The 24869-nt window shown below is 41.3% G+C and overlaps 2 protein-coding genes across 2 annotated transcripts in view; one reads left to right on the top strand and one right to left on the bottom strand.

Moving 5' to 3' along the window:
* LOC311265899 (creatine kinase M-type) overlaps nt 1-4575 on the bottom strand; it is a 7931-nt gene extending 3356 nt beyond the window's left edge. Inside the window, exons 1-6 of the mRNA XM_084368000.1 lie at nt 2829-4575; nt 2351-2549; nt 1653-1810; nt 992-1124; nt 594-750; nt 96-219 (exon numbers count right to left, since the gene is read on the bottom strand). Of these exons, the coding sequence (XP_084224126.1) occupies nt 96-219; nt 594-750; nt 992-1124; nt 1653-1810; nt 2351-2549; nt 2829-2858 (801 nt within the window). The 5' untranslated portion in view covers nt 2859-4575. The remainder of the gene's footprint in view (nt 1-95; nt 220-593; nt 751-991; nt 1125-1652; nt 1811-2350; nt 2550-2828) is intronic.
* The window catches only part of LOC311265544 (NLR family CARD domain-containing protein 3-like), a 26697-nt gene extending 1828 nt beyond the window's left edge, over nt 1-24869 (top strand). The window contains exons 2-13 of the mRNA XM_084367310.1: nt 2323-2460; nt 4708-4777; nt 5459-5599; nt 7046-7109; nt 8560-8685; nt 8820-8873; nt 10597-12364; nt 12473-12646; nt 15703-15876; nt 17545-17718; nt 23325-23371; nt 23606-24869. Of these exons, the coding sequence (XP_084223436.1) occupies nt 5543-5599; nt 7046-7109; nt 8560-8685; nt 8820-8873; nt 10597-12364; nt 12473-12646; nt 15703-15876; nt 17545-17718; nt 23325-23371; nt 23606-24153 (3186 nt within the window). The 5' untranslated portion in view covers nt 2323-2460; nt 4708-4777; nt 5459-5542 and the 3' untranslated portion in view covers nt 24154-24869. The remainder of the gene's footprint in view (nt 1-2322; nt 2461-4707; nt 4778-5458; nt 5600-7045; nt 7110-8559; nt 8686-8819; nt 8874-10596; nt 12365-12472; nt 12647-15702; nt 15877-17544; nt 17719-23324; nt 23372-23605) is intronic.

The following is a 24869-nucleotide window of genomic DNA, read 5'->3' as shown; positions in this document are numbered from 1 at the left end:
AAACTAACAGGTGTAGATAAAAACCTGCAGACATTTGTTGCTAAACATTTTACAGGTGATTGTCATTTTAATAAAAAATCAAAGCCGTCACCGACCTTCTGCAGGTTAATGCAGATGCATTTAAAGGCCTCTGCAATGTTGGCATCGTCTCTTGTGGACACAAGTCTGAGGTGGTCCTCCATGTTGACCCAGACCACCAGGCTGCCATCTTTGCTCACCCTGAAACAAGGAATCATGGGAGAAACTTATATTTCACTTATATTCTCTTTGAACACCACAGGCTGAAAGTAGTGCTTTAAAATTTGTTGACATTTTGGAAGGATTTGAATCTCCCAGGTTCCAGTTACCGCTCGTAATGCGTTATGGTCGTACATTACTTTCAATACTTTTGTCCAGGGCATCATTTTTCCCCACATACTTTCAATCTGGAGCAGTTTGGGGATCATTAATTGCTCATGGGCAGTTTCATGTATGGACGAAGGGTAAAACCTGCAATCTTACAATAAACTGAGCACCGCCTGATCCCTTTTCTAGTCAGACATGTTACTGGGACAAAAAAGACCTGTGAAGAAACCATGCTGTTACGGACTGACCAGACTGCCCTGGCATCAGGCCAGTCCCGGGCCACGCCGATTCGGAGCTGAGAGGAAGACGGAGGATTCAGGTTCAGCTCCCTCTGCTGCTCCGGGTTCAACTCCTCCAGTAAGAAGAGTCGACCCGGCAGCTCATCCTCGGCCAGCCGCTGCAGAGCTGACAGCAGAGAGGAGATACAGTTAAACTGGTTAACCACACCAGCTTTGAACAGCTGGAGACAACATTTACTTTTTGAACAAAAGCTTTTGGATTTGGACAAAACTCAGTGAACTCTGCATGTTCTCCGTCCATGTTGCTGTGTTGTATCAGAGAATTTAGAGGCTGGGCCTGCCTGAACCTGCAGGGTTGGTTATATTAAGAATCACACCATGTTAGCATAAATAGGGACATGCAGTACCTCTCCTGGCCAGTGAGAGGAGGTGTCTGCGCTCTCCTCGGCTGCAGTGTGTCGGGAAGCAGAAGTCATCAACACCTCGAACAACACTCACCTCACAGCGTACAGCGTATGACTTGTCCAGGTCATCCCCCCCCTGCACGCACGCACACACACACACACACACACACATATCAATGTTTCTTACGTAGGTGAGGACAGCTACAACATTGGCATGTTTTGAGGTGTTGCTCTGTGACCTCTGGGACTTCCTGTCAACTGTAAACCTGACAAGCTCAACCCCTGGCTGAACACAGTGATTGTAGTTAAGCTGCAGTCTGAACTTCATCAGAAACAGACTGAAGAACGTATGAGCACTTTTGACATTGGGCATCTGGATACATGTACGTCTTCACACGTGTTTATAGTTGGTGTGTACCCTTCACGGTATTGTGGATGGTCTTCATGGACCTTACAGCCAGGGCAGGTGACAAATGTGTCATGGCCACGCTGAAATGGAAAGAACCTATAATTTGGGATGAAGTGCTTATCTGTCTGCCACAGTTTTGATTTTATGGTACATTTGGTGTGACACCACAGTGAAAATGTTCTGGGCTTTGTTATTGAAATAATGACTCTGTAATCAAATCAACATGAGTAAACACCCAGCGGTCTGACCGACTACCTTCAGGTTGTCGTAGTTGAAGTCGCTCTCTGGCGTCTGGCTGGTGATCTTGTGTTCATGATGCGCCTCAATAACTCGGTCGAAGAAGTCGCAGAACAGGACGTAAGACTGGGCGTCGCCCGCGACACACCCCACAGATACAGGACCGGACCTATCACCTTCATACACAAACATTACAGGTTGATATGGTTACATACTAACATTTACAGTCCTCCGTGACCTAAAGATTCTGACTTTGCATTTACAGAGTTTTTTCTCATTCACTCAAATCAGTTTTCTTTAAACAGCCGTAGGATGAACTGCAGGTTGATGCTCCAGAAACAGAAACAAGTGACAGCTGAAATCTTCACAAAGTATTTTCTTTATATCCACCAGCTACCATAATTTCACATTTCTGGTAGTGTTTAACTTTGTATGTAAACAAAATGGTTGCTTCACTACGGAATGAGGTGACAGCAGGTCTATGAATTAAGAGAATAATACACAACAACAACTGACCTATATATCGATTCACAAGCCGCCGAGAAACGAAAATGAAAATGAAGATTTTTCATGATTTTCATCATATTTAAATCTATCTGTAATTTCTGATGTCAAACTAAATACTGAATGTTCCTTGAATGTCCATCAGTTTCTTTCTGATTTTAATCGCACTGTATTTCTCTGACAGCCAAACCTTGACATCGTGCTGACATCACCTGGTTCCTCGAGGCCGGGGCGGATGACATCATCAAAGATGACTCCGCTGTGGGTGCAGCGGTGGAACTGTCGGCGGTACATGGCCGGTGTGAGGATTCGTCCCATCCAGGTAGAGTTCCTGCACAGGTCAGGAAACTCTTCGTCAGGAGAGCCTCTCTTCAGGTGGAACTGGGACATGGGGTCAGGGGGAACCAAACTCTGAACGCACAGGGAGTTGTCGTAGAAGAGACAAGTAAGGCTTCAGATAGAATAATGGCACCAGCTTTTCAAAAGTGTGAACATACATCTGTTTTGGTTGTTATTGTAAAATCACGTGGAGTTTGTTGTGCAAAGTTAGACAACGCAGGCTCCCTGAGCTCGGGAAAAAGTTTTCTAGAAAAGTTTGGAGATACTTTGGACTGTTTAGCAATCAAGCTTCACTTTTAACTATGAAGGCAACAGTAACTCAAACTTTTCATGCTGGATCGTAGTAATTACCTCCAAAATTGTCCGGTACCTCGTCTCCATTGGGAAAACAACTGGAGCTGCAACAAAAGAGAAATATGTTAAACAAAATACATCATTTTTTTTGGCTCTTCTAAAATCTGGAAAGATGTAAAACAGATGAACAAGATTTTTCACTCTTTGTTTGGATGGACGAGTCAAACCTTTAAAGATGAAGACAAAAGTATGTAGAAAAGTATTTAGATGGAGATTGTGATGAATACATGGAACAAAACAATAATCGCCTGGAAAACATAGTTTGAAAACTGGTCGCTCCCTCCTGGTTTATATCTGCCTTCAGATTTCAGCCTACACATCTGAGCACACATATGTACCGTATGGATTAATCACTGATGGCCCTTATTCATGTTTGTCGATTATGAGATTAAACTCCATAACTTATAGAGAGCTTCTCTGTGTCAAAACTTCACATGTACAGAATTTGGGAGTTAGAAGAAGACAACAGTGATCACATTGATCTTACTGCGCAGAACATTCAGTCGTGTACACTTCATCGCTGTTTCTGTTTAAAACAAACCACTAATGAGACAGACGAGTTAGTTTACTGAGTGAAAAACAGAGGCATGCCATGAAAACACTCACGTTTGACCTTCCACATGTCGTCAGTGTGATGGCAGACCGCCGTCAGCACAACAAAAGGTCTAAGAATAGTCGTGGTGGTCCTGAGCAGCTCATCCTGCCACCCACAGGAGTCCAGTTACAGTCCAAACAACGATAGCCTTTTTATAACTGCACGCAGAACCATCTGTGCTGCTGTGTACGTGGTCTCATCCATCAGGAGAGGAAGTCCGACATGTTTCTCATTCCAAAATAAGAGACCCACCCATAGTAGTCAATGCTAACTCTCTATTATTTATAATACAAGTTTGTTACAGGGTTGTTAGAATACACAGAAATACATAAAAAGTACAAAAACAAACTGCAAATACAGAAAACACAACCAAATACAAACCCCAAGCACCAAATATGCCATTTAATTTATCGTCCATCTCGATCGTCGTCAAAAGAGTTCATGTTTGAAGTCCTCTTGTGAAGTCGATCCTCCAGATATTATTTGAAATGAAGAAGACTTCAAGTACAACGATCAGTTTTTCTAACATTTACTAGAAATGTAAAAGTCGCGTTTCTTGTTCTGCTGATGTGGCCGTGGTCACCGATGCTGGCTGTTACCTCGGTAAGTACAAGGTTTTTCTTACCCTATTTTCTTGGTTGTTTGGAACGATCTCCAGTCCTTCCCTGAGGATGAGAAGCAGTTCAATTTCTGTTTGATAATCTTCTTAGATAAATGCTAACATGGCAGAAAAAACATTACATTTTTCTTACTGAGACAAATCATGAACAACACAATGTTTTTGTGGTTTTGCTTCTTTGACTTTTTCCCAGCTTGTCCTTTAACTCTGTGCCACTTCCTTTCCTTTCCTTTCCCGCCGCTTCCTTTCCTTCTCTAAATCATCCTTTGCTTGTATTCCTCCTTTCCGTCTCAGTCGTCTCAACACTGCAAATGAAATGGCAGCTTTTTGGAAAAGTTAGCTGAGGAAACACAACAGTCTAAAGAAAAGAACCAGCTTGTCTGACTGCACTGCAGCTTTGTCACCAGCAGATGTTGCTCACATCACATTGACTGTGCTCAGATTTGAACTGAAAAGAAAAAAAACTTCCTGTTAACAGAGCAGAATTACTTCCTCTCATGTCATAGATTAACGTAGGTTGAACAAAGACCGGGAAGCAGCCTCTGAGGTTTGTTGTTGATTTCAAACTCGAACAGTGACTAACTACAGTATGAAACTGCTTTTCTCTTGTGTTTTCAGACTCATGAAATGTCTTCCTAGTTATGTTTTTATGTACATCTCAGGTTGGAGGATCTGGGTGACCGAGTGCAGAGCTGAGAAGCAGTTTCCTGGTTTCAGCTTCGGTTCAGTCCGGTAAGATGGCGGTCTATTCTTGTTTTTAATTTTTACTGACTGTTTATAGCTACTGTGGCGTTAGGGAAACTTTTACAGTGAGCATTGTCGTGTAGATTGTATTCCTGATGCTGTGATATGAACAACTATGTCTGAAAATGAAAGAAATACTGAACACAGAGGAGCCAGTTTGGCTCAAGGGAAGAAAACACTAACAGATCCTGACTTGTGTGAAGTCTGTCTGCTGCTTGAATCAGCCATTCATTATATGAACAGTCAATGCTGATATTTAAACTCTCATATTTAAAGACACAATACATGAGAGGACTCACATTAAGAAAGTATTTAGAATTATGAGTTAGACTTTATGTATGTGCAGCCGTTACAAAGGGCCACAGAATTTACAAATAAGCACAAAATAAATCAGAACCAATCAGAGGTCTGTACATTTGTCAGGTGACTGAGAAGAATGATGACAATTACTGGAATACCCTCAGTAAATTTCAAGCTACTGAATACAGTTTTCCCTCCTTTTACAAACACAGTAAATTCAACACATTTGTGACCTCAAACATGTTTTATTAATTTTCTGTTTGTGTTTCCTTGTTGAGTTTAGTCTCAAGTTAATAGTCAGTCTGCATTGAACTTGACTGTGAGAGGCATATTGTTGAGAAAAGATTTGCTCTCTCTTGACTCAAACAGGAATACATCACAGTTCAACAAGATGTTTGAGTCTCTGGTGTTTGTGCACCAGAACAGAACCTGAACATTCTGCCTACAGTCAGGATGGAAGCCAAAAAAAGAAAGGTTGACTGTCAGGACGGCCGTACAGCAAGTCAAAGTGTAAGTCTGAGTTTTTAATGTGTAGAATCAGCAATAATAGTAATAATGCATTTTATTTATGGCGCCTTTCAGGGCACTCAAGGTCGCCTTACACAACATATAAACAGTGATTTAAAAGAGCAAAGGACACATATAAGTGCAATAAAAAACAAAATAAAAATCAGAAAACTGCAGGGTGGAAGACAACTTAAAGTGAGTATGAGAGTTTAATGAGGTAGGTTTTTAGACGGGATTTGAAGATGGATAGAGAGTTAATGTTCCTGATGTCGGGGGGGAGGGAGTTCCAGAGGCGGGGGGCAGAGCAGCTGAAGGCTCTGGACCCCATGGTGGACAGACGGGCAGAGGGCACAGGGAGGCTGATGGAGGAGGCTGATCTGAGTGCCCGGGAGGGAATGTTGATGTGGAGGAGGTCAGAGAGGTATGGGGGTGCGAGGTTGTGGATGGCCTTGAAAGTGTGAAGCAGGATTTTAAAGTCTATGCAAAATTTGACAGGAAGCCAGTGGAGTTGTTGAAGAACGGGCGTGATATGATTGATGGAAGGAGTTCTGGAGACAATACGAGCAGCTGAATTCTGGACCAGTTGGAGCTTACGGATGGACTTGTGGGGGAGACCAAAGAGGAGGGAGTTACAGTAGTCTAGGCGGGATGTGACTAGGGTGTGGACCAGGATGGCAGCGCTGTTGGAAGTGAGGGAAGGACGGAGGCGGTTGATATTGCGAAGATGGAAGTAGGCTGACCGGGTAACATTATTAATGTGAGTCTGGAATGACAAAGAGCTGTCAAGGACGACACCCAGGCTCTTAACCTGAATGGAGGGGGAAACAGAGGAGTTGTCAATGGGGATGGTGAAACTGGGAGTGTTATTGAGAGAGGATTTTGAACCAACGAGGAGGACCTCAGTTTGACTGGAACTGTTCATATAGGTTATTGTTATGGAGATGAGTATGAACCTGAGATGCCACTGCTTTTTCCAGGATTTTTGAAATAAATGGTAGGTTAGAAATCGGACGAAGGTTATTGAAGTTGTTGGGATCAGAAGCAGGTTTCTTTAGAATAGGTGTTACAGCCGCAGATTTGAGAGATGATGGGACAGAGCCAGAGGTGAGGGAGGAGTGAATGATGGCAGTTATCAGGGGCAACAGAGAGGGGAGGCATGCAGTGACTAAAGAGGTCGGCAGTGGGTCGAGCTGGCAGGTGTATAATTTTGATTTCAGGAAGTAATAATAACACTCAACAAACTATACATGTTTTCCCTCATTGTTCATATTTTTTGAGTGTTTATTCTACCATATTTATAAAATAAGGCTCTAGATGAGGCTTTTATGTCACTACTCATATCCAAATCAAACCTTTGCCCTTCAGAAGGGTTTTGTGACATGAAATCTATATTAATTTAGTTCTTTGTATTTACATTTATTTTTTACATTTATTTTCTTAATGGTGAAGGAATGCAGAGATGGAAATGGGTCAACAACCAGCCGGGCTGTGGTTCCAGAAACATCACAAGGTGGTAAGATGGTTTCTTACTTTTTTTTCTCATTAAGTATCACTTATTTGTGTACTTGCTTCAAAACACCAACTGTGAAAATCAATCCTTTTATTTCTGCTGCTGTAATTGTGACATGTTCAGCTCTGTATCACAGCTGACAACAACCAACCAACAGACTAACTTGTGTCTGTGCGTCTAACAAGTGTCGCTCTGAAACAAACAGTTTGTGGAAAGATGTTCAGAAATGATTCTGCAGTTTGTGTCTGTATCAGCTAATGTGAGCTTGTGAAAACAATGCATGAATACAAATACATGGGTAAACAAGTAAATAATGTGACATAAAAGCTCCTAGAAACTTCTCCCTCAGTTCTCAGGTTCAGGTCCTGGTAGTCGTCCTGCTAACTTCATGGTCAGCTCTCCTTTGAATGATGAGCTTTCATGTCAAAGGTTTAACATGTGGACATAAGATGTCTCTTTGAAAATGGAAGATACCCCGTGCACAGCAGTGCTGCTCTTCTGGGTGCAGCCAGTACAGGACAAATCACAGCAGATCAAATAATCAATATTCCAGATCACACCAGGACACGACTGACACGATCTAATCAGATTCATGGTCTGATCGGAGCAGATCTGATGTTTTTAATGTAACTGTTAATACAATAGAGTCAGTCTAAGCCTGGTGTGAGCAGGAATATTGATTCTGTTGATAAGATCTCTTTGTCTGTCCGGCCCGGTTTCTTTACTCGCCCTCTCAGGGCATGAGGGACATTTTTCAGGACTGGGTTCACTGGCCAATCAGAACCAAGCGAGCCTTGTCAGTTTTCAGAAGTGAAAGAAGACATACTTCCTCTCTGTGGTTTGAGTTTTCCCTTTTCAACTGGACAAACATGTACCTCCTCTGCAGGTCTGAGCCCAGCAGACACACCTCACAGTCCAGTGTACGTCACATCCAGTACCAACTTCTTTAATCTTTTGAGGCTGTAGTGTTCAGGTTGTTTTTAGTAAGGCAGAATTTCCTCACCATTTTCATGTCTTATTATTGGATTGCATCACATTGGAAGGTGTTATTGTAGTTTGTCATCATCATCTTAAGATGAATTACTGTCACATTTCCATTAACCTGCTTTTTTTCACGCAGTAGCCTGAAGCAGGACCAAATCTACAGTACTGTTTTATTCTCTCATGAAGGACAAAAGCTGGAAAATGTCTGTTGCTTCAACACAAGCTCAGATTCATGTACCATATAATGTCCACTGTGACATGACCAGAATGTAATCTGCATCATTCTGCCTGAATCTGAGCTTCAACAACTGTCCTGACCCAGCGGCTTCACCAGACTTTACTTGTTCTTAATCTTTCAGGTCAATCTGCTCTAACAAAGTAGAATCTCTGAACCACCTAAACATAGTTCAGACATCGACAAAAGGAAAGTGAGTTGTGGTTCCTAATTATTTTGTCTATTTTCTAACAGCTGAAACTCAAGTGGGAAGCACAACAGTCACAGCACAGACTGGAAGTGTCATCAACACACCTCATTTGAATTGTGGCAACACTGGAAGAGACATTATCACCAATATCACCAATAATTACACAGCAGGTAAATGTTCCCCCTGAATTAATAAGTCAAGTTAAAGCCTTTATACTTGATTTTGTGTTTGTTTTAAATGTAACCACCAAAATGCCTTTAAATATTTAGCATTTTTCAAAAGATGTTGAATGTTTGTGTTTCAGTCCAACCTCCCAACAGAACAGATGAGACCACTGATGTTTCTACCAAAACCAAAGGTACTCGGCTGTTTACACACATAGAGACATACAACATACCTGTATATTAAACAGGTTTCTCACAGCCAAATCATAAAAAAGTTTACAATACTTCTACTATTAAAACATGACTAGATTCAGATATTATGAACACACAGTATATTATGGAGACGACTCACTTAAAGCTGCAAATGTGACTTCACCATCCTGCAGAGTTGTTGGCCATCAGCTTTTCTTCCCTGTCATCTGCCCGTTTTGTACTTTATGTGATTCTTTTGGTTTCTGAATAGATGCTAAACTGAGTCTTGCTGGTCTGCCAGCCTTAGAGCATGATGTCCTGTAGTCTTATGTATCCATCGAGATTGTTTTGGTGTGAAATGCTGATTATTGGAGATATAGAGATGTCTGCCCTCTGGAATATAAGGGAACTAGGCTGTATCATGGCTCATAGTGCTCAAAGCGCCAAACAAAGTAAATTTGCCAACCGACCCGTCACGCAGAAGCTTGTCTCTGCTGTTGGACAATAGGCTCGTGTTTGTGACAGCACGGAATGTAAACAATGATGGCACTGATCACACTGAGATTTAATGATAGCTAGCTAAGTTAGCTTACTTGGCTTAAACCACGAGTAGATGCACAGATGCACATAGTTCTTACATGAAACTGCTCACAACAAGGTTTGTGGATTATTTTAAGTAACTGGATCATGATTTCTGGCAAGACAGCAGACATCTCTGAGGCCAATATCTCGGCAACTCGCACTAAAACAATCTAGACGTATAACAAACATGACGGGTCAGAGGAATAAATATTATTTTTGAATCAGGGTTAACTGTCCCTTTTAAGTCTTAAGTTGAATCTGTTTGAGTTTGAAAGTTTAGCACACATCTGCATATATACAGATGTTTCTCCTTTCATAGGAGGTGAAGCCACAGCGGTAAAACGGGAGCGTGAGTGCGTGATCAGCAGAGTGCATGATCATCTTTATTGATGATCAGCCTCCAGCTGATCAATGAGAAGAGGGCAAAATCTGTGTGTACAGATGTGAATCTGAGATCACAGTTCACAAATCCAGTTTTTTTTTCCCTACCTTGTGGCCCTAGAGGGGCTCAGTTGATATGGACTGAGACAATGAGGCGATAAAACAGCATCTGGTTCCACAGGGAGAAGAGAAAAACTAAAGGCTCTGGCCTGTTCACTGGAGTCTGGATGGCTCTGTTATGTCCAAGGCTATTTTCTTAATTTTTCAGATGATCAGAAACTCCTCCCCGTTGTTCCCTCCTGATCTCTGGCACCTGCTGGGAGGCCTTTAAGAGCTCTGGTAGCTCCACCCACTCTCTCTCTCACACACTGCAGCTTGGGCCTGCTGCAATGCCACCAGCCTCCATCTTTGGGTTTCTATGTTATCCATGGTTTGTTCTTTTGTGCAATAAATGTTACTTTGGCTGCACTGATTGTTTTTTGACTTCTGTGTTGCTTCCCAAGAGCCGGGTCGTAACATATTGGGGGCTCGTCCGGGATAGTGTGCCACCTGGTGGTTGTTGGTGCCCACTGCAGCTAATGCAAAATCAGCTGGACAATAGATAGAATAGAAGTCCCCCTCTTTTTCTGCCATGTTGTGGCACCTTGAAAGCCGTGGCAATGGCGTCCCCTGAAAGGAGAAACATCTGTAGTATTTGCTAACTTGGAAGAGTACGAGAAAATAAATGGTATTCATGTAACTATGATCTCATTTATCTTTCAGGAAACATCCAAAAGTGCCAAGCTGATCTAAAATCTTACCTTGAATCTCAAACCAAGAATCTGTTTCAAGGAACAAAGGAAGATGGATCATCAACTCTGTTAGACAGGATCTTCACTGAGCTTTACATCACAGAGGGAGGCAGTGGGGAGGTTAATAGTGAACACGAAGTTGTTGAATTAGAATGTAAAAGGAGTTCAAGTGAGGAGAAGAAAATTGACCTCACTGACATTTTCAAACCGTTATCAGAGGAAGAAAATCCTCCCCAGAGAGTTCTGACCAAGGGAAACGCTGGGATTGGAAAAACTGTTGCTGTGCAGAAATTCACTCACGACTGGGCGACTGGAGAAGTCAACCAGACTACTGACTTCATATTTCCATTCACATTCAGAGAGTTGAATTTAATAAAAGAAAAGTGTTGGAGTCTTAAAGACTTAATAGGTTACTATTTTAAAGAAGTGAGGGATTTAGAAACATCAGACTACGACAATTCAAATAATCTGTTCATCTTTGACGGTCTGGATGAAAGCAGATTGCCTCTGGACTTTGACAAAAATGAGACGTGCCGCAGTATTACACACACTACAACATTAGACTGCCTACTCACCAACTTAATCCAAGGGAAACTGCTCCACAAAGCCTCAGTCTGGATCACAAGTAGACCAGCAGCAGCCACTAAGATTCCCAACGAGTTTATCCACAGGGTGACCGAGGTTCAAGGCTTTAATGATGAGCAAAAGAAGGAATACTTTCAGAAGAAAGTCGATGACAAGGGTATGGCTCAGAAGATCCTCAATCATCTTCAGTCAAAAAAAAGAAGTCTGTACATCATGTGCCACATCCCACTCTTCTGTTGGATTTCAGCCACTGTGCTCCTCAGTCTCCTCACAGAAACTCCCGAAGGTGAGTTTCCGAAAACTCTGACTGAAATGTACACACACTTCCTGATCATCCAGACAAAACGGAAACATGAGAAGGATTATCAGAAGGATGAAACGGACAAAGATGTGATCATGAAATTGGGAAAGCTGGCATTTGAACAGCTGCAGAAGGGCAACATAGTATTCTATGAAGACGACTTGAAAAGTCAGATTGATCTGACAGAAGCTGCTGTTTATTCAGGAGTTTGTACAGAGGTCATGAGAAAAGAACGTGGTCTTCACAAACAAGTGATGTACTCTTTCATACATTTAACTGTTCAAGAGTTTCTTGCAGCTCTGTATGTGTTAGAAACCTTCATAGATAGCGGAGAAATTCTGCTTCACACAAAGAAAAGTGTGAAAGGGTCATCAGAGAACAGGAAACCTCCCTTTAATCTCCTCCAGAAGAACGCAGTGGACATGGCTTTAGTCGATGATCATGGACGATGGGACTTGTTCCTACGCTTCTTGCTCGGTCTTTCAGAGAAAAAGAATCAGGAGCTTCTTCAGAGAGTATTTGGAGACAAAGGAAGACATCTAGGGAACACCAAGCAGACCATCACCTACATTCACACAAAGCTCAAGAACAAGAAACTGTCCTACACCAACAAAGTTATCAATCTGTTGCACTGTTTAAATGAGTTGGGTGACCAGTCTCTGCTAGAGCAAGTCCAACAGTTCCTGAACTTGGGAAATGTTCATGAAATCTCACCTGCACATTGGTCAGCTTTGGCATTTCTGCTGCTCGGTTCCAATGAAGACCTGGATGTCTTCGACCTGAAAAAATACTCCAGATCAGATGAAGTTCTGGAGAGGCTGCTGCCTGTGCTCAAAGTATCAAAGACAGCGTTGTAAGTGTTCAACCTCAAGATACCCAACTGCTCTAAAACTCCCTGTTTGTGTTTAAGTGTAGGAGAGAATGTTTGCAAAATGTTGACTGTCATTGTTTTTCTCTTTAGGCTAAGTAACTGTAACCTCACAGACAGATGTGGGAAGCATATTTCATCAGTTCTCAGCTTGAAGTCTTCTGGTCTGGAGGAGTTGGACCTGAGCATGAATAGACTGCAGGACTCTGGAGTGAAGCTGATCTCTGATGGTCTTAAAAGTGCTAACTGCAAACTTCAGAGACTTCGGTAAGAACATCCAGATGCACGGTGTGTTTGTGGTGATTTATGATGCAAGTAATGAACATGGTGGGACACTTAAAGTGGGAGTGATTCTCTTTTCTTTCATGTAGTTAATGTTACAGTGAACATACAACAGTTTCCCTTTATGTGTCTCACATCCAGGGGCGATCATGTGCATTTCCCATCAAATTTCCAACAAATCCAACATTTGCATTAAACATACACATTTGTTTTTGTAAAATTTTACACATGCTATGCTATGATACAGTGTGTTAAAGAAGAACCATAGCTTGAACACATTCCCTTCACAAATTCAAAATAGGTATTCTAATCTCTGACCACACACCACCCCTGTCTGATCATTGTGTGTAAACTGATATATTTCAGACATTTTAATTAGAAAAAATCTAATGGCCACAGGGAATTCATAGAACTGTAGCTACCTATTGCAGGTAACTGTTGTTTTACATCTACACCGGCTGGTAACAGTTCACATTTGAGCAGTGCAAGCTGAAGCATCTTTTTGACTATCTGTAATTATAAGCAATAAAAGTGACTTCAGTGAATGTGAAGTAAATTTTTAGTTTTTCGCGCAGTGTGTCCTGTGGTAGGATTATGTCATAATTTTCACAGACTTTATTGGGTCAAATGTAAAGCACTGCTGTATTTTCTCAGACCAAAAGGAAACTATTTTTATTTTTATTTTTCTAATTTATTTTTTTTATTATTTTATTTTCATTTAAACATTTTTTCATACACAAACAACAAAACCAGAGGGGGGCTGAACCCTCAAGACTGTTAAAATGAAAAATAAATCAATAATTGGATGAATCAAAAGTGAATGACAGAGTCAAATAAAGTCTGACCTTATTGGCTTCACATAGGCTACTCTGTCCATTTAGACCAGATCTGGTAAAATGTTTCTTTTTTAACTTCGAGGGAACATTTCCACTTTTCCGTGGTGTAAATCTTGTGTACGATGTCCATCCATTCCTCAGTGGTGGGTGGATTAACCATTTTCTCATGATGGATTTGGATTTCTTGCATGCTGCCAATAGCATACCAAGTAGCCTTTTTGTTATTGAAATTCCAATTTCTGAACAAAAACAATCACCCAAATACAGAATTTCACATTTGAAGGGGATGTTTACTCCAAATATGTTATTTATATGGTAATATGTTCCCAATATGTTCTAATAACCTGGCAACTCCAGAATAAATGAAAGTGATTCGCTCTATTAGTCCCACAGAGTCTCCAACAAGCATCGCCACCACCTTGATGTTGTCTCTGGATGGGTCTAACGAAAAATCTCACAATATTTATCCAGGAAAACTCTCTCCATATGTTCTGACCTGTTGAGATCCACTGTAGCTGGAATATTTTCCCCAAATCTCAGAAAATCATTAGTTTAACCTCTTTTTTCCACTTCTTCTTAATCTATTCTGTGCTTTCTAGTTTCGATTCAGTTCACCTTGCAAGTTATCTACTAATAGGGATGTTATTGGTATTCCTTTTAGCTTCATGCCTTCTGTTTCCTTCCATCCTGCAGTGTATTTGGTGAATATAGGCAAACTACTGGTCTCAGCTGAGCTGCTTAATAATATTCTTGTAGACAGGGGAAGGCTCATTCCACCCCTTTGTCTTCTTAATTAAGAGTTTTATATTGAATGGCCTTTTTTCCTTGCCATATGTTTCTTAATAATAACCTGTCCCAGTCTAAAAATTTGGTATTTTAACTGGCAGAGACTGAAAAAAGTAAAGCATTCGTGGAAGAACATTAATCCTAATTAAGTCAATCCTGGCGCTTAAACTCAAAAAGGGGATGACACTCCATCTTTGCATGTCTGATTTTATCTTTGAATTTCTTGCTTTTCTGCGTAGGTTAAATAACAGTAAATAATCAGTAAACAGGGCCATTTTTTTCCCCAGATGGCATTGTTACCCTTATTATATGAGACCTCTGCCTGACTCAGGGGTCCACTGGCTCAGTGATTCAATAAACAGGGCGAAGAGAAGTGGCCATGCACAACACCCTTGTTAATATAGTGTTTTAAACTTGATGTATATAGAAAATTTGTCCCGCTCACTGACACTGAACAGATTTCCTAAACTGAAACATCTTCTGTTTAACAGATGAGCATTTAAATGTTACTTGTCCCAGTCCCAGTTAGGGTTGGGTACCGAAACCCAGTATGAGTATGGAACCGGTTCTGACGTAAACGGTAGTAACTGGACCGAATAAAAACAAAAGTTTCGGTGCCTCATTTGTCACACGTGTTGCGCATGACGTCAGTGACGCTGCTCGGTGCGGCTGATGAGAAGGTGAGAGGATCAACAAGATGCCGAAAGGAAAACGTTCAAAAGTCTGGCTTCATTAAACACCTAAGGATGGAGACTCCGCGATCTGTAATAAATGCCATCAAACACATGTCAAATTTCGGGTAGCCTAAGTAACGCCGTAATATAAAGTAGTAATAAATAATAATAAAGTAATGCCGACGAAGTTTTAAGATGGAGCTCCTCATTAATCTCCATTATTATATTTTTCGATACAGTATTGTTGTATCTGATATTATGTAAATTGTGTGACTTTTATTTAATAATAGTTTATTTTTATGTTGTATTTATAATGTTTTAAGTAAATTGTTTTCAATTTGGCTCTGGAAATGAAAGGGCATTGTTTTTTTGACGAAGTGTGTGCATTTTTAGGTTTTTAAGTACTGGTTCAAGTACCGTTTAAGCACTGGAATTGTTTAAAAAATACCGTGTAGTAACCGATATCGGGAAAAAACCCAACCCTAGTCCCAGTCGATCAGGAATAGGATTTTTCCTGATTTATCAGGTTTTCTGGATTTTCCAACCTGAGAACACAACCCAAGAGCCCGAACTATGTTTGTGGATGTCCATATGTGTCACTTGGCCTGGGCATTCAGGACTGTTGAGTGTTATATAGTATTTTAAACTTGAATTATATAGAAAGTCTGTCCTGCTCACTGACACTGAAAAGATTTGCTAAACTGAAACATAAACAGAAAATATTTCTGTTTTCTCTTTTTATAAGGTTAAATCACACCGGCCTCACAGAGAAATGCTGCCAGGACTTCTCATCAGTTCTCAGCTCCCAGTCCTCTCATCTGACAGAGCTGGACCTGAGTAACAACGACCTGCAGGATTCAGGAGTGAAGAAGCTGTCTGTTGGACTGAAGAGTCAACACTGTAGACTGGAGACTCTCAGGTCAGGGTTTAGCTTCTGTTTAACAGATGAGCATTTAAATGTTGCTTGACATACAAGTCAATGATTTCAAGTCACGGTCCATCAGGAATAGGATTTCTGGATTTTCCAACCGAGAACACAACCCAAGAACCCAAACAATGTTTGTTGGTATCCATATGTGTCACCTGGCCTGAGCATTCAGGACTGTTAACTCTCAAAAGATGAGTCATGTCAAATTTTTGTATATTCGGTAAACAGAACAGAGGCAAGAAGACGAGACCAATCACAGAGGTTTTACAAATCAAATCAAATCAAATTTTATTTGTATAGCCCAAATTCACAAATCACAGTTTGCCTCAGAGGGCTTTACAATCTGTACAGAGACGACACCCTCTGTCCTTCGACCCTCGATTCGAGTGAGGAAAAACTTGCCCCAAAAAAAAGCCCTTTTAACAGGGAAAAAAATGCGGAAGAAACCTCAGGGAGAGCCACAGAGGAGGGATCCCTCTCCCAGGACGGACAGACGTGCAGTAGATGTCGCATGTACAGAGCAGATCAACGAGATCACAATGTATTCAATTATAAGCGATGGTTGACAGGAGTGAAAGTACATGAAGATGTATTACAGCAATAATAATGAAATGCACATGGAAATGTGATTACTAGTGATAACAGTAGTAGTGATTAATGGTAAGGATGGTATGTAGTAATTTATTACAATAATAGTAGTGGAACGTATGTAACAGATGTGACTAATATTAGCGACAGTAGTGGTGGGTGTTAGGCAGGGTCATGGCAGTAGGCGCATCCACGATCAGGCAGGGCCATAGCAGTAGGCGCATCCACGATCAGGCAGGGCCATAGCAGTGGGCGCATCCACGATCCACGACCCGGGCGCGGCCAGGATCCATGGGAGCCTGTAGGAAAATACATTAGAATTTTTAAATATCTGAAAGTGAGATTACACATAATAATGATCTGAGGACAATGTATAAGACTCATGTAATTTGTATTAGGATGTTTCCTGATGATTAAAGTCTGTTTTCTGTTTATTTCCAGCACATTATAATTAATTGTAAATAGTCAGTAATATTATTGGCCAAATGTAAATCTACCTCTGTCGTCCATCAGCTATGTGACTGTGGCTCACCTGCTCACCTTTACTCAGCTCACATCAACAGTGAAAACTGTTCCTGACTTGAATGCGCTCAGCAAGGCTAGCTGATGGTAAATAAGGTGAGCAGGTGAGCCGCAGTCAGTGGGCTGATGGAGGACATTTGGCCAAAAATATTTCCAAATTGATTAAGAATGACTTTGAATGTAAAATATGTGCCAGTGTGCTTATAAAAAAAGCTTCAAAATAGAGCTTGTTTTTTATTATTGTTTTTTTCTGCGTGACATGGACCAGGTCATTACATGCAGTGCATTTCGATAACGTGTAGTAAGCTTTAAAACTGAGAGCTGTAATAAATTAGCAGTCTGATCTTTAAAGTCAGTTGTGTTAATATGAGTCAGTGTTGTGTTTTGCATCTTGTTGTGCTGCTTCTGGGTGGTCAAGAATAGATAACTGCAGATTTAACTCAAAGTTCACACAGACAATGACAACAAGATCAAAACAAATCATTCTGTGTGTGTGTGTGTGTGTGTGTGTGTGTGTGTGTGTGTGTGTGTGTGTGTGTGTGTCTCCAGGCTGTCAGGCTGTCTGATCACAGAGGAAGGCTGTACTTCTCTGGCCTCAGCTCTGAGATCCAACCCCTCCCATCTGAGAGAGCTGGACCTGAGCTACAATCATCCAGGAGACTCAGGAGAGAAGCTGCTGTTGGCTGGACTCAAGGATCCAGACTGGAGACTGGACATTCTCAGGTAAGAACAGACAACAAGAGCTCACACACTGTTTCTCTGTCACACTGACAAGCTGAGGACTGTTGGTTCACAGTCTGAACCAGCAGCACTGCTGATAACAGTGAAGACAGTACCAGGCCAGACACACTGGCTGTGTGAGCAGCGTGTGTGTGGCAAAACTGAGTGACTCGTGCTTGTCACTTGCTTGTTAAGCGATGCTGCAGCGGTGCGTCATGTAGAGATTCGGAGTCTCGCTTATTTTTACCACAACACGTGCGGTTCTCTACAAAAATAGACCTAAAAACGACCTGACATATGCAGGGCTTGAAGATCTCCTACGAAATCTGGCGTAGGAATATTTTGGTGAAGTTTTTTTTTTTTTAAATCATGTTGCAACAGCAAACATGATTAAAAAAAACAAAAAACCTGTAACCAGTCGTTTAAAGTGATAGTTCCAACTACCAATGGTACTCAAGGTAACCAAGGAGTTCTAGCCAATCAGAGGCAGAGTAGGGCGGGCCTTAAGTTTTCAGGCACCTCGGACAACGTTAGAGCGGTGAGGAGCTGGTTTACTGTATACTGCTAGCATGGATGCCAGGTAAATTAAACCAGCCAAAGAAACCTTGAGATGGGAAGCGGGAGTGAAAAATAAGTGGCGCTGGGGTTGGATAGAGGAGGCCGGAGCAGATGGAAAGCCTCACGGTAGCTGGTGTCAAAAACTAAAGGAGCCAGGAGCTTGTTTTTGTGTACTGTGCTCCAGAAAACTAGTGTATGGCAGCAGCGGGAAAAAAGTATTAGCTCGTTATGCTTCAGACCCGGGTCACATAGCGTCCGTGCGTGCTCTCTCCCACACATCGACTTTACCAGGATCGACAGGTACCACAGCTACATCTATGACTGACCGTGTGTGAACAAAAAATTTGTATGACTGCGTTTATAGCTGAACACAATCTCTCGTTCACAATGGCCTGGCCACTTCAGAGTCATGGCAGGAGTCATGGTAGATGATGTTTGGGAAATATCAGATTTCTATCTCAAAAACAGAATTTTTGACAGCATTTTGAATTTTGATCTCATGTTAAAAGGATAGTTCAATATTTTGGCGAATTCGCCCATTGCCATAATCCCTACACTATAGGGATTATGGCAATGGGCCAATTTGCCAAAATGTTGAACTATCTCTTTAACAATTGGAGTCAATGCAAGAATGTTAGTTTTTCAGTTATGGAGCAAATCATCTACAATTTTATAGTAACTGATGATCAAATGTTCTTTTTTTTTTGGTGAACTGCTCATATTTCATTATTAAAAACCTTGAAATTGTCATTCCAACTTCTTGATGTGATACGTGATTGATACTCTCAAAGTGCACCGGATTAATTCATTTAGATTGCAAATGTTGAAAATTTCCTTCCCCCAGACCCACCTAGTGGAAAACTTCACACACATCAAGGAATATTTATTCAATTTAAGAAACATGGATCGATACAGAGAAAGGTGTGGACTTTGAACTGGAGGGCTTGAATTTATGCATGTAGATAGAAAAAACAAAGGTGGGGGAGGAGTAGTTTTCTATGTGGACAACAATTTGAACTTCAGGGTGTCGGAAAACATGTCTATGACTGTTAATAATGTACTGGAGTGCATAAGGATAGAAATATATAAGGACAAAAACAAAAGTGCACGTATTAGCTGTATATATAGGACACCAGGATCTTTTATTGAATTGTTCAAAGACTGGATGGAAGAAATGTTTATAAAGAAGAGTCATAAAACTTTAACATTGATCTCCTCAACCCTAATATCACAAAATGACAAACAATTATATCAATACAATATACAGCATGAATTTATATCCAACAATCACCAGACCCACCAAATAACTTCCCACTGTATGATATTTCAAATAAAACAATTAAGGTGCGTTCACACCGGACCTGTTATTTTTGTCGCTGGCAACAAGTTTACATATTAAGTCAATGCAAACGAGCGACTGAGCGGTTAATCGCTCGGGCGAAAAATCGCTGGGGCTCCGAGCGACAGAGACGGAGCGACGAGCTGAGAAACCCCAAGTCTCTGGCCATCAGTCGCTTATCGCTCAGTGCTGACTGGCTGCCGTAATCTTTGTGTAACTATGACAACTACTGAAAGAAACCATAGAAACGTAATACAACTCCACCGGTCCGGAAGAGCTTTACGTTGAGACACACACACACACACACACACACACACACACAGACACACACAGCCACTCACCGGAGACAAATGGCCAGGCGATCCTCAGCTGGGATGGAGCACCTGTAGTTGGTGTCCAACCGGGCAACCCTGCCTCCGATTCTCGCCAACAGCTTGTCAAACTGAGCCGTTGTCAGCCGCCTATACCGTTGAAAACGGTTGCCGTCCAGACGCAGCTCCTGGAATAGCCGGTGGTATTTACCGAGATCAGTGCGCATCTTGAGTATGTTGTGGACCCAAAACCTACGACGCTTGGTTGTACGGCGCTTGTGGGACAACAGGTAAACGGCGGCAACAGGTACAATGTCAGCCATGCTGGACCAATACAAACGGGAAGAAATGAGCACCTCCGAGCGACGTGAAATTCACTGGAATCGATTGAATGACGTCATCAGAGCAATCTGTTGAATTGTGCCGACGAGCGACTGCAGCTGAGCGACAGAGCGATTTTTTTGGAGCGACACGAGTGACAGCGACAAAAATAAAAAGTCCGGTGTGAACGCACCTTTAGTGGAATATTACTTTGTGACATCAGTGACCATCTTCCTGTGTTTATGACACTAACTACATAACTCATCAGTCAGACAAAGAAAAGACGTGACGTAAGAGTGAAATCAGAAGAATCACTAAATGCATTTAAGAAGGATTTGTTGGCACAGAACTGTGATATTGTATATAATGATGGCGATGTGAATAGGGCATATGATTCATTTTGAAAACATTTAAAGAGTTATATGACCACAATTGTCCTGTAAGATCAATCAAGAAGAAATCAAAGTATAAGGATCATCCATGGATTACAAAGGGAAACAAAATGCCTGTAAAAAGAAAAACACACTTTACAAAGAATTCATACGACAGAGAACTAAGGAGGCAGAAATGAAATATAAAACATAAAAATAAGCTAATTAATATTATAAGGATCAGCAGAAGAGATTATTATAGTAAACTACTGAATGAACTATGGAACATACTAAATAAGGTGACAAAGAACGGACCAAGACAGGACAGTCATCCGAAGTATTTTAATGTGAATGACAAAGAAAATTACAACATGAATGATGTTGTCAAACAATTCAGTGAATTCTTTGTTAATGTGGGACCTGATGTAGCAGACAAAGTTCCTGATCAAGTAACTCCTGATGGATGGAAGGACAGTTTTATTGATAGGAACCTAAGTTCAATGTTTATTACAGCAGCACATTCTGATAAATAATTTACACCATGCTTTTTCCTGAATATTGTCGTCACGTTTGGTGTAGTAATAGCAGTTTAGTGTGTAATGTAGTGTGTAAGTGTGTAATGTAGTGTGTGTGTCGTTTTTTTGTTTTGTGTGTCAAAAGAATGAGGCGACTACTGAATGTGGAGCAGGCAGTGCAGCTCTTTGACCTGGAAGGAGCTGAAGGAGACGCAGAGCCTGAGATTTTATGTTTCTTGTGTGATTTTAGGTCCAGTGTGTTAATACAGTATGTCAAAATAAAAAAATAACTGTAAAGTCACACGTGTGAGGTTGTGCTGGAAAAAAATATAATCAATAATTAAATTATCATTAAACTTGAACAAAACATTTTGGTAGCTGGAAGAATAATATACAGATAAAAGTGTTATTGGATGGTGTTGTGATTGAAAGAGTAAATGAAATTACATTTCTTGAGGTGACAATAGATGAAAAAATTAACTGGAAATCTCACATGAAGCTCGTACAACAAAACGTCTCTGCTGCAGTTTTAAACAGAGCAAGACTTCACACTTTATACTGTTCCCGTATCCTCCCACATCTCACCTACTGTGCTGAACTCTGGGGCAATAACTACAAAAGCAGGTTACACTCACTGTTCATACTTCAAAAGAGAGCAACACGATACATTCATGAAGCTGGATATCAGGCTCACACTAACTCACTATTCCTACAGTCACAACTACTAAAATCGAGGTGAAGTCTGAACAAGTGAGTCTCGAGTCTTCTGCAGAAGATGTTGAGTGACTCTGCGGTCCTGACGTTGGTCGGGAGTTCGTTGCATCACTGAGGCGCCAGAACAGAGAAGAGTCGTGACTTCACTGAGCGGTCTTTGTTTGCTCTCAGCGACGGCGGTACCAGCCGGCCAGCTGATGTGGTAGAGCGAAGTGCTCGTGGTGGGCTGTGTGGTCTGACCAGTGTTTGGAGGTGGATGGGTGCAGTTTGGTTGACGGCCTTGAGGGCCAGCACCCTGGTCTTCATCAGCAGATTGACTTTTCCCAGTTATCATGAAATTGTAGATATCTAATTCATTTTGGCTCAAAACTTTATTCTTGGTTTTAGAAACGTTTCTTGTTTGATATTTTCTCCATGTCAGTCACATTCTGTCGCTGTATTACATGTCAGCTGTCTGGTAGAAACTCTTTATTCAATCATCTTATTACTGATTTCTCATCATGTTTCTAACTGAAACTTGCAGTTGAGGCATATTGTGTATGATGAAGTGTATGCATGCAACTAAAGCTGAGCAGAGAGAAGTTTCTCATCATCTTCTACGTTGTGTTCACAGCTTTCTGTTAAGACGACAGTTTCAGCCACAACGTGTCAAATACTCAATAATATTAAAATAAGCTGCCTTCAGTTAATAACTGATGTGTTTGACAGAAACTGAACAAGAGAAAGAAAAAAAGATGTTTCTTAAACTAGTCTGACTGATTTCCAGTTGAAAACAGTTTAATCTGCACAGAGTCCGTCAGTCTGAACTGAACAGAACATCTGTAACCACTGACGTCAACAACAACTGAATATGTCAGCAGACACAATGAAGCGTCACAGTTTCCTGAAACATGAATGAAGCTGTAAAAAGTTTTATATTTGTGTCTCCTCTGGTTTGTTGACTCTGTCTGCTGTATTTGAAGCAGCTGAGAGGAGCTCACCTGCTGACTCTGTTCGTCCTGTTCATTTCTTCAGCCTCTCGTCTCGTTTTTTGTTTTTTTAAGACCATTATTTTTCTGAGACTGAACCCATCAGTGCTGCTGTTTTTAAATCGTCTCACTTCTTGGCTGAAACGTTTTTCTGATCACAGGATAATAAGTCATTATCAGTCATACAGCAGGTGAACACATTCACTTGAGGAGCCGCTCTTTATCATTTATAATGACTTAACATTCAGAAATTAACATTCCAACCTGCTGATCTACAATGTACACGAGGTAATGAGAAGATGTGGATATGACTGAAACTTTCATCGGACTGCTCGACAGTGAAAGAGGAGACAGTGCAGACAGCAGTAATGATGAGGAATTCTGGGAAATTGACCATTTATCAGTGAAGACAGCTGGATAATGTTGCTGAACTGACAACTGTGAAACATGGAATCAAAGAGAAAATGTCTTTAGTGGAAGAAGGTTCATCCTGACTTTGTTTCTTCCTCCAGGGTGGATCATGGTGGAGAGCAGAGGCTGAAACCTGGTGTGAGGAAGTGTAAGTGTGTGTTCACTTTGACTGATGAAAACAAGGCAGCACATGTTAAAGTAGTTTAAATCTAAAGCTTGTGTATCTGCATTCAACTGTCAGTTTGAAAGAAGATCCAAAAAGATGAGTCATTGTGAAGTTTTGATCTAATTAACAGTCAGTCTGTTAATAAAGCAACAAATAAACCATCAGCTGTGTTAGATGATAAACTGCTGCTGTATTGTGTCTTGTTCTCTCCATCAGATGTCTGTGAACTCACAGTGGACACAAACACAGTAAACACAAACCTCAAACTGTCCAACAACAACAGGAAGGTGACATCTGTGAGAGAGAAGCAGCCATATCCTGGTCATCCAGAGAGGTTTGAGTACTGGCAGCTGCTGTGTAGAAATGGTCTGACTGGTCGCTGTTACTGGGAGGTCGAGTGGAGAGGAGTGGTTCATATATCAGTGAGTTACAGAGGAATCAGCAGGAGAGGAAACGGTGAGGACGGTTGGTTTGGACGGAATAATCAGTCCTGGAGTCTGAGCTGCTCTGATGATGATGGTCGTTACTCTGTCTATCACAATAACAGAAGTACAGCCCTCTCCTCCTCCTCCTCCTCCTCCTCCTCCTCCTCCTCCTCTGTCTCTAACAGAGTAGCAGTGTATGTGGACTGTCCTGCTGACACTCTGTCCTTCTACAGAGTCTCTGACACACTGATCCACCTCCACACCTTCAACACCACATTCACTCAACCTCTTTATCCTGGGTTTAGATTATGGACATTTGGTTCCTCAGTGTCTCTGTAGGAGGGACACACACACACACACACACACACACACACACACAGACTCACACACACACACACACACACACACAGACTCTGACACACACACACACGCACACACACACACACACACACACAGACTCTGACACACACACACAGACAGACTCACTCACACACACACTCTCACGCATGCGCGCACATACACACACACACACTCACGCACACACACACACACACACACAGACTCACTCACACGCACACACACACACACACACACACACACACCCTCTCTGTAAACCACAGTAACAGAAATGGTGTAGTTGTGTTGTCTCTTCTTGGTCAATGCGCTGCACATCAGTGGTTTTAAATCTCTTTAAATATGTTTTGAACGTTCAGATTTCAGTTTTCTGAACTTTGTGATCTGATTGTTTTCTCACAACAATCAGCCTGTATATACAATAACATCAGGCTCCACACACACATGCATATAGATCATCATAATCATGATCTTTGTTCAGACGGCTTTTATTTAGTTGATTTGTCTTCATCATTGAAGTTTCTCATTTGTCTTCTTTGAGTTATTATCTGTAAATATGTGTCTATGAGTGGATAGAGCTGCTGCTACGTGCAGACGGACCTCCATTACAAAATCTCCCTGTAGAGTCGAAGAGCCAAAGACTTTCTGTCAACACTTCATTATCTCACATCATCTGTCAGAATAAACATTTGACTTTCTCA

This window comes from Pagrus pagrus (assembly GCF_965226575.1).
Source record: "Pagrus pagrus genome assembly, chromosome: 2".
NCBI classification, from domain to species: Eukaryota; Metazoa; Chordata; class Actinopteri; order Spariformes; family Sparidae; genus Pagrus; species Pagrus pagrus.
This window is presented reverse-complemented; position numbering and strand designations above follow the sequence as displayed.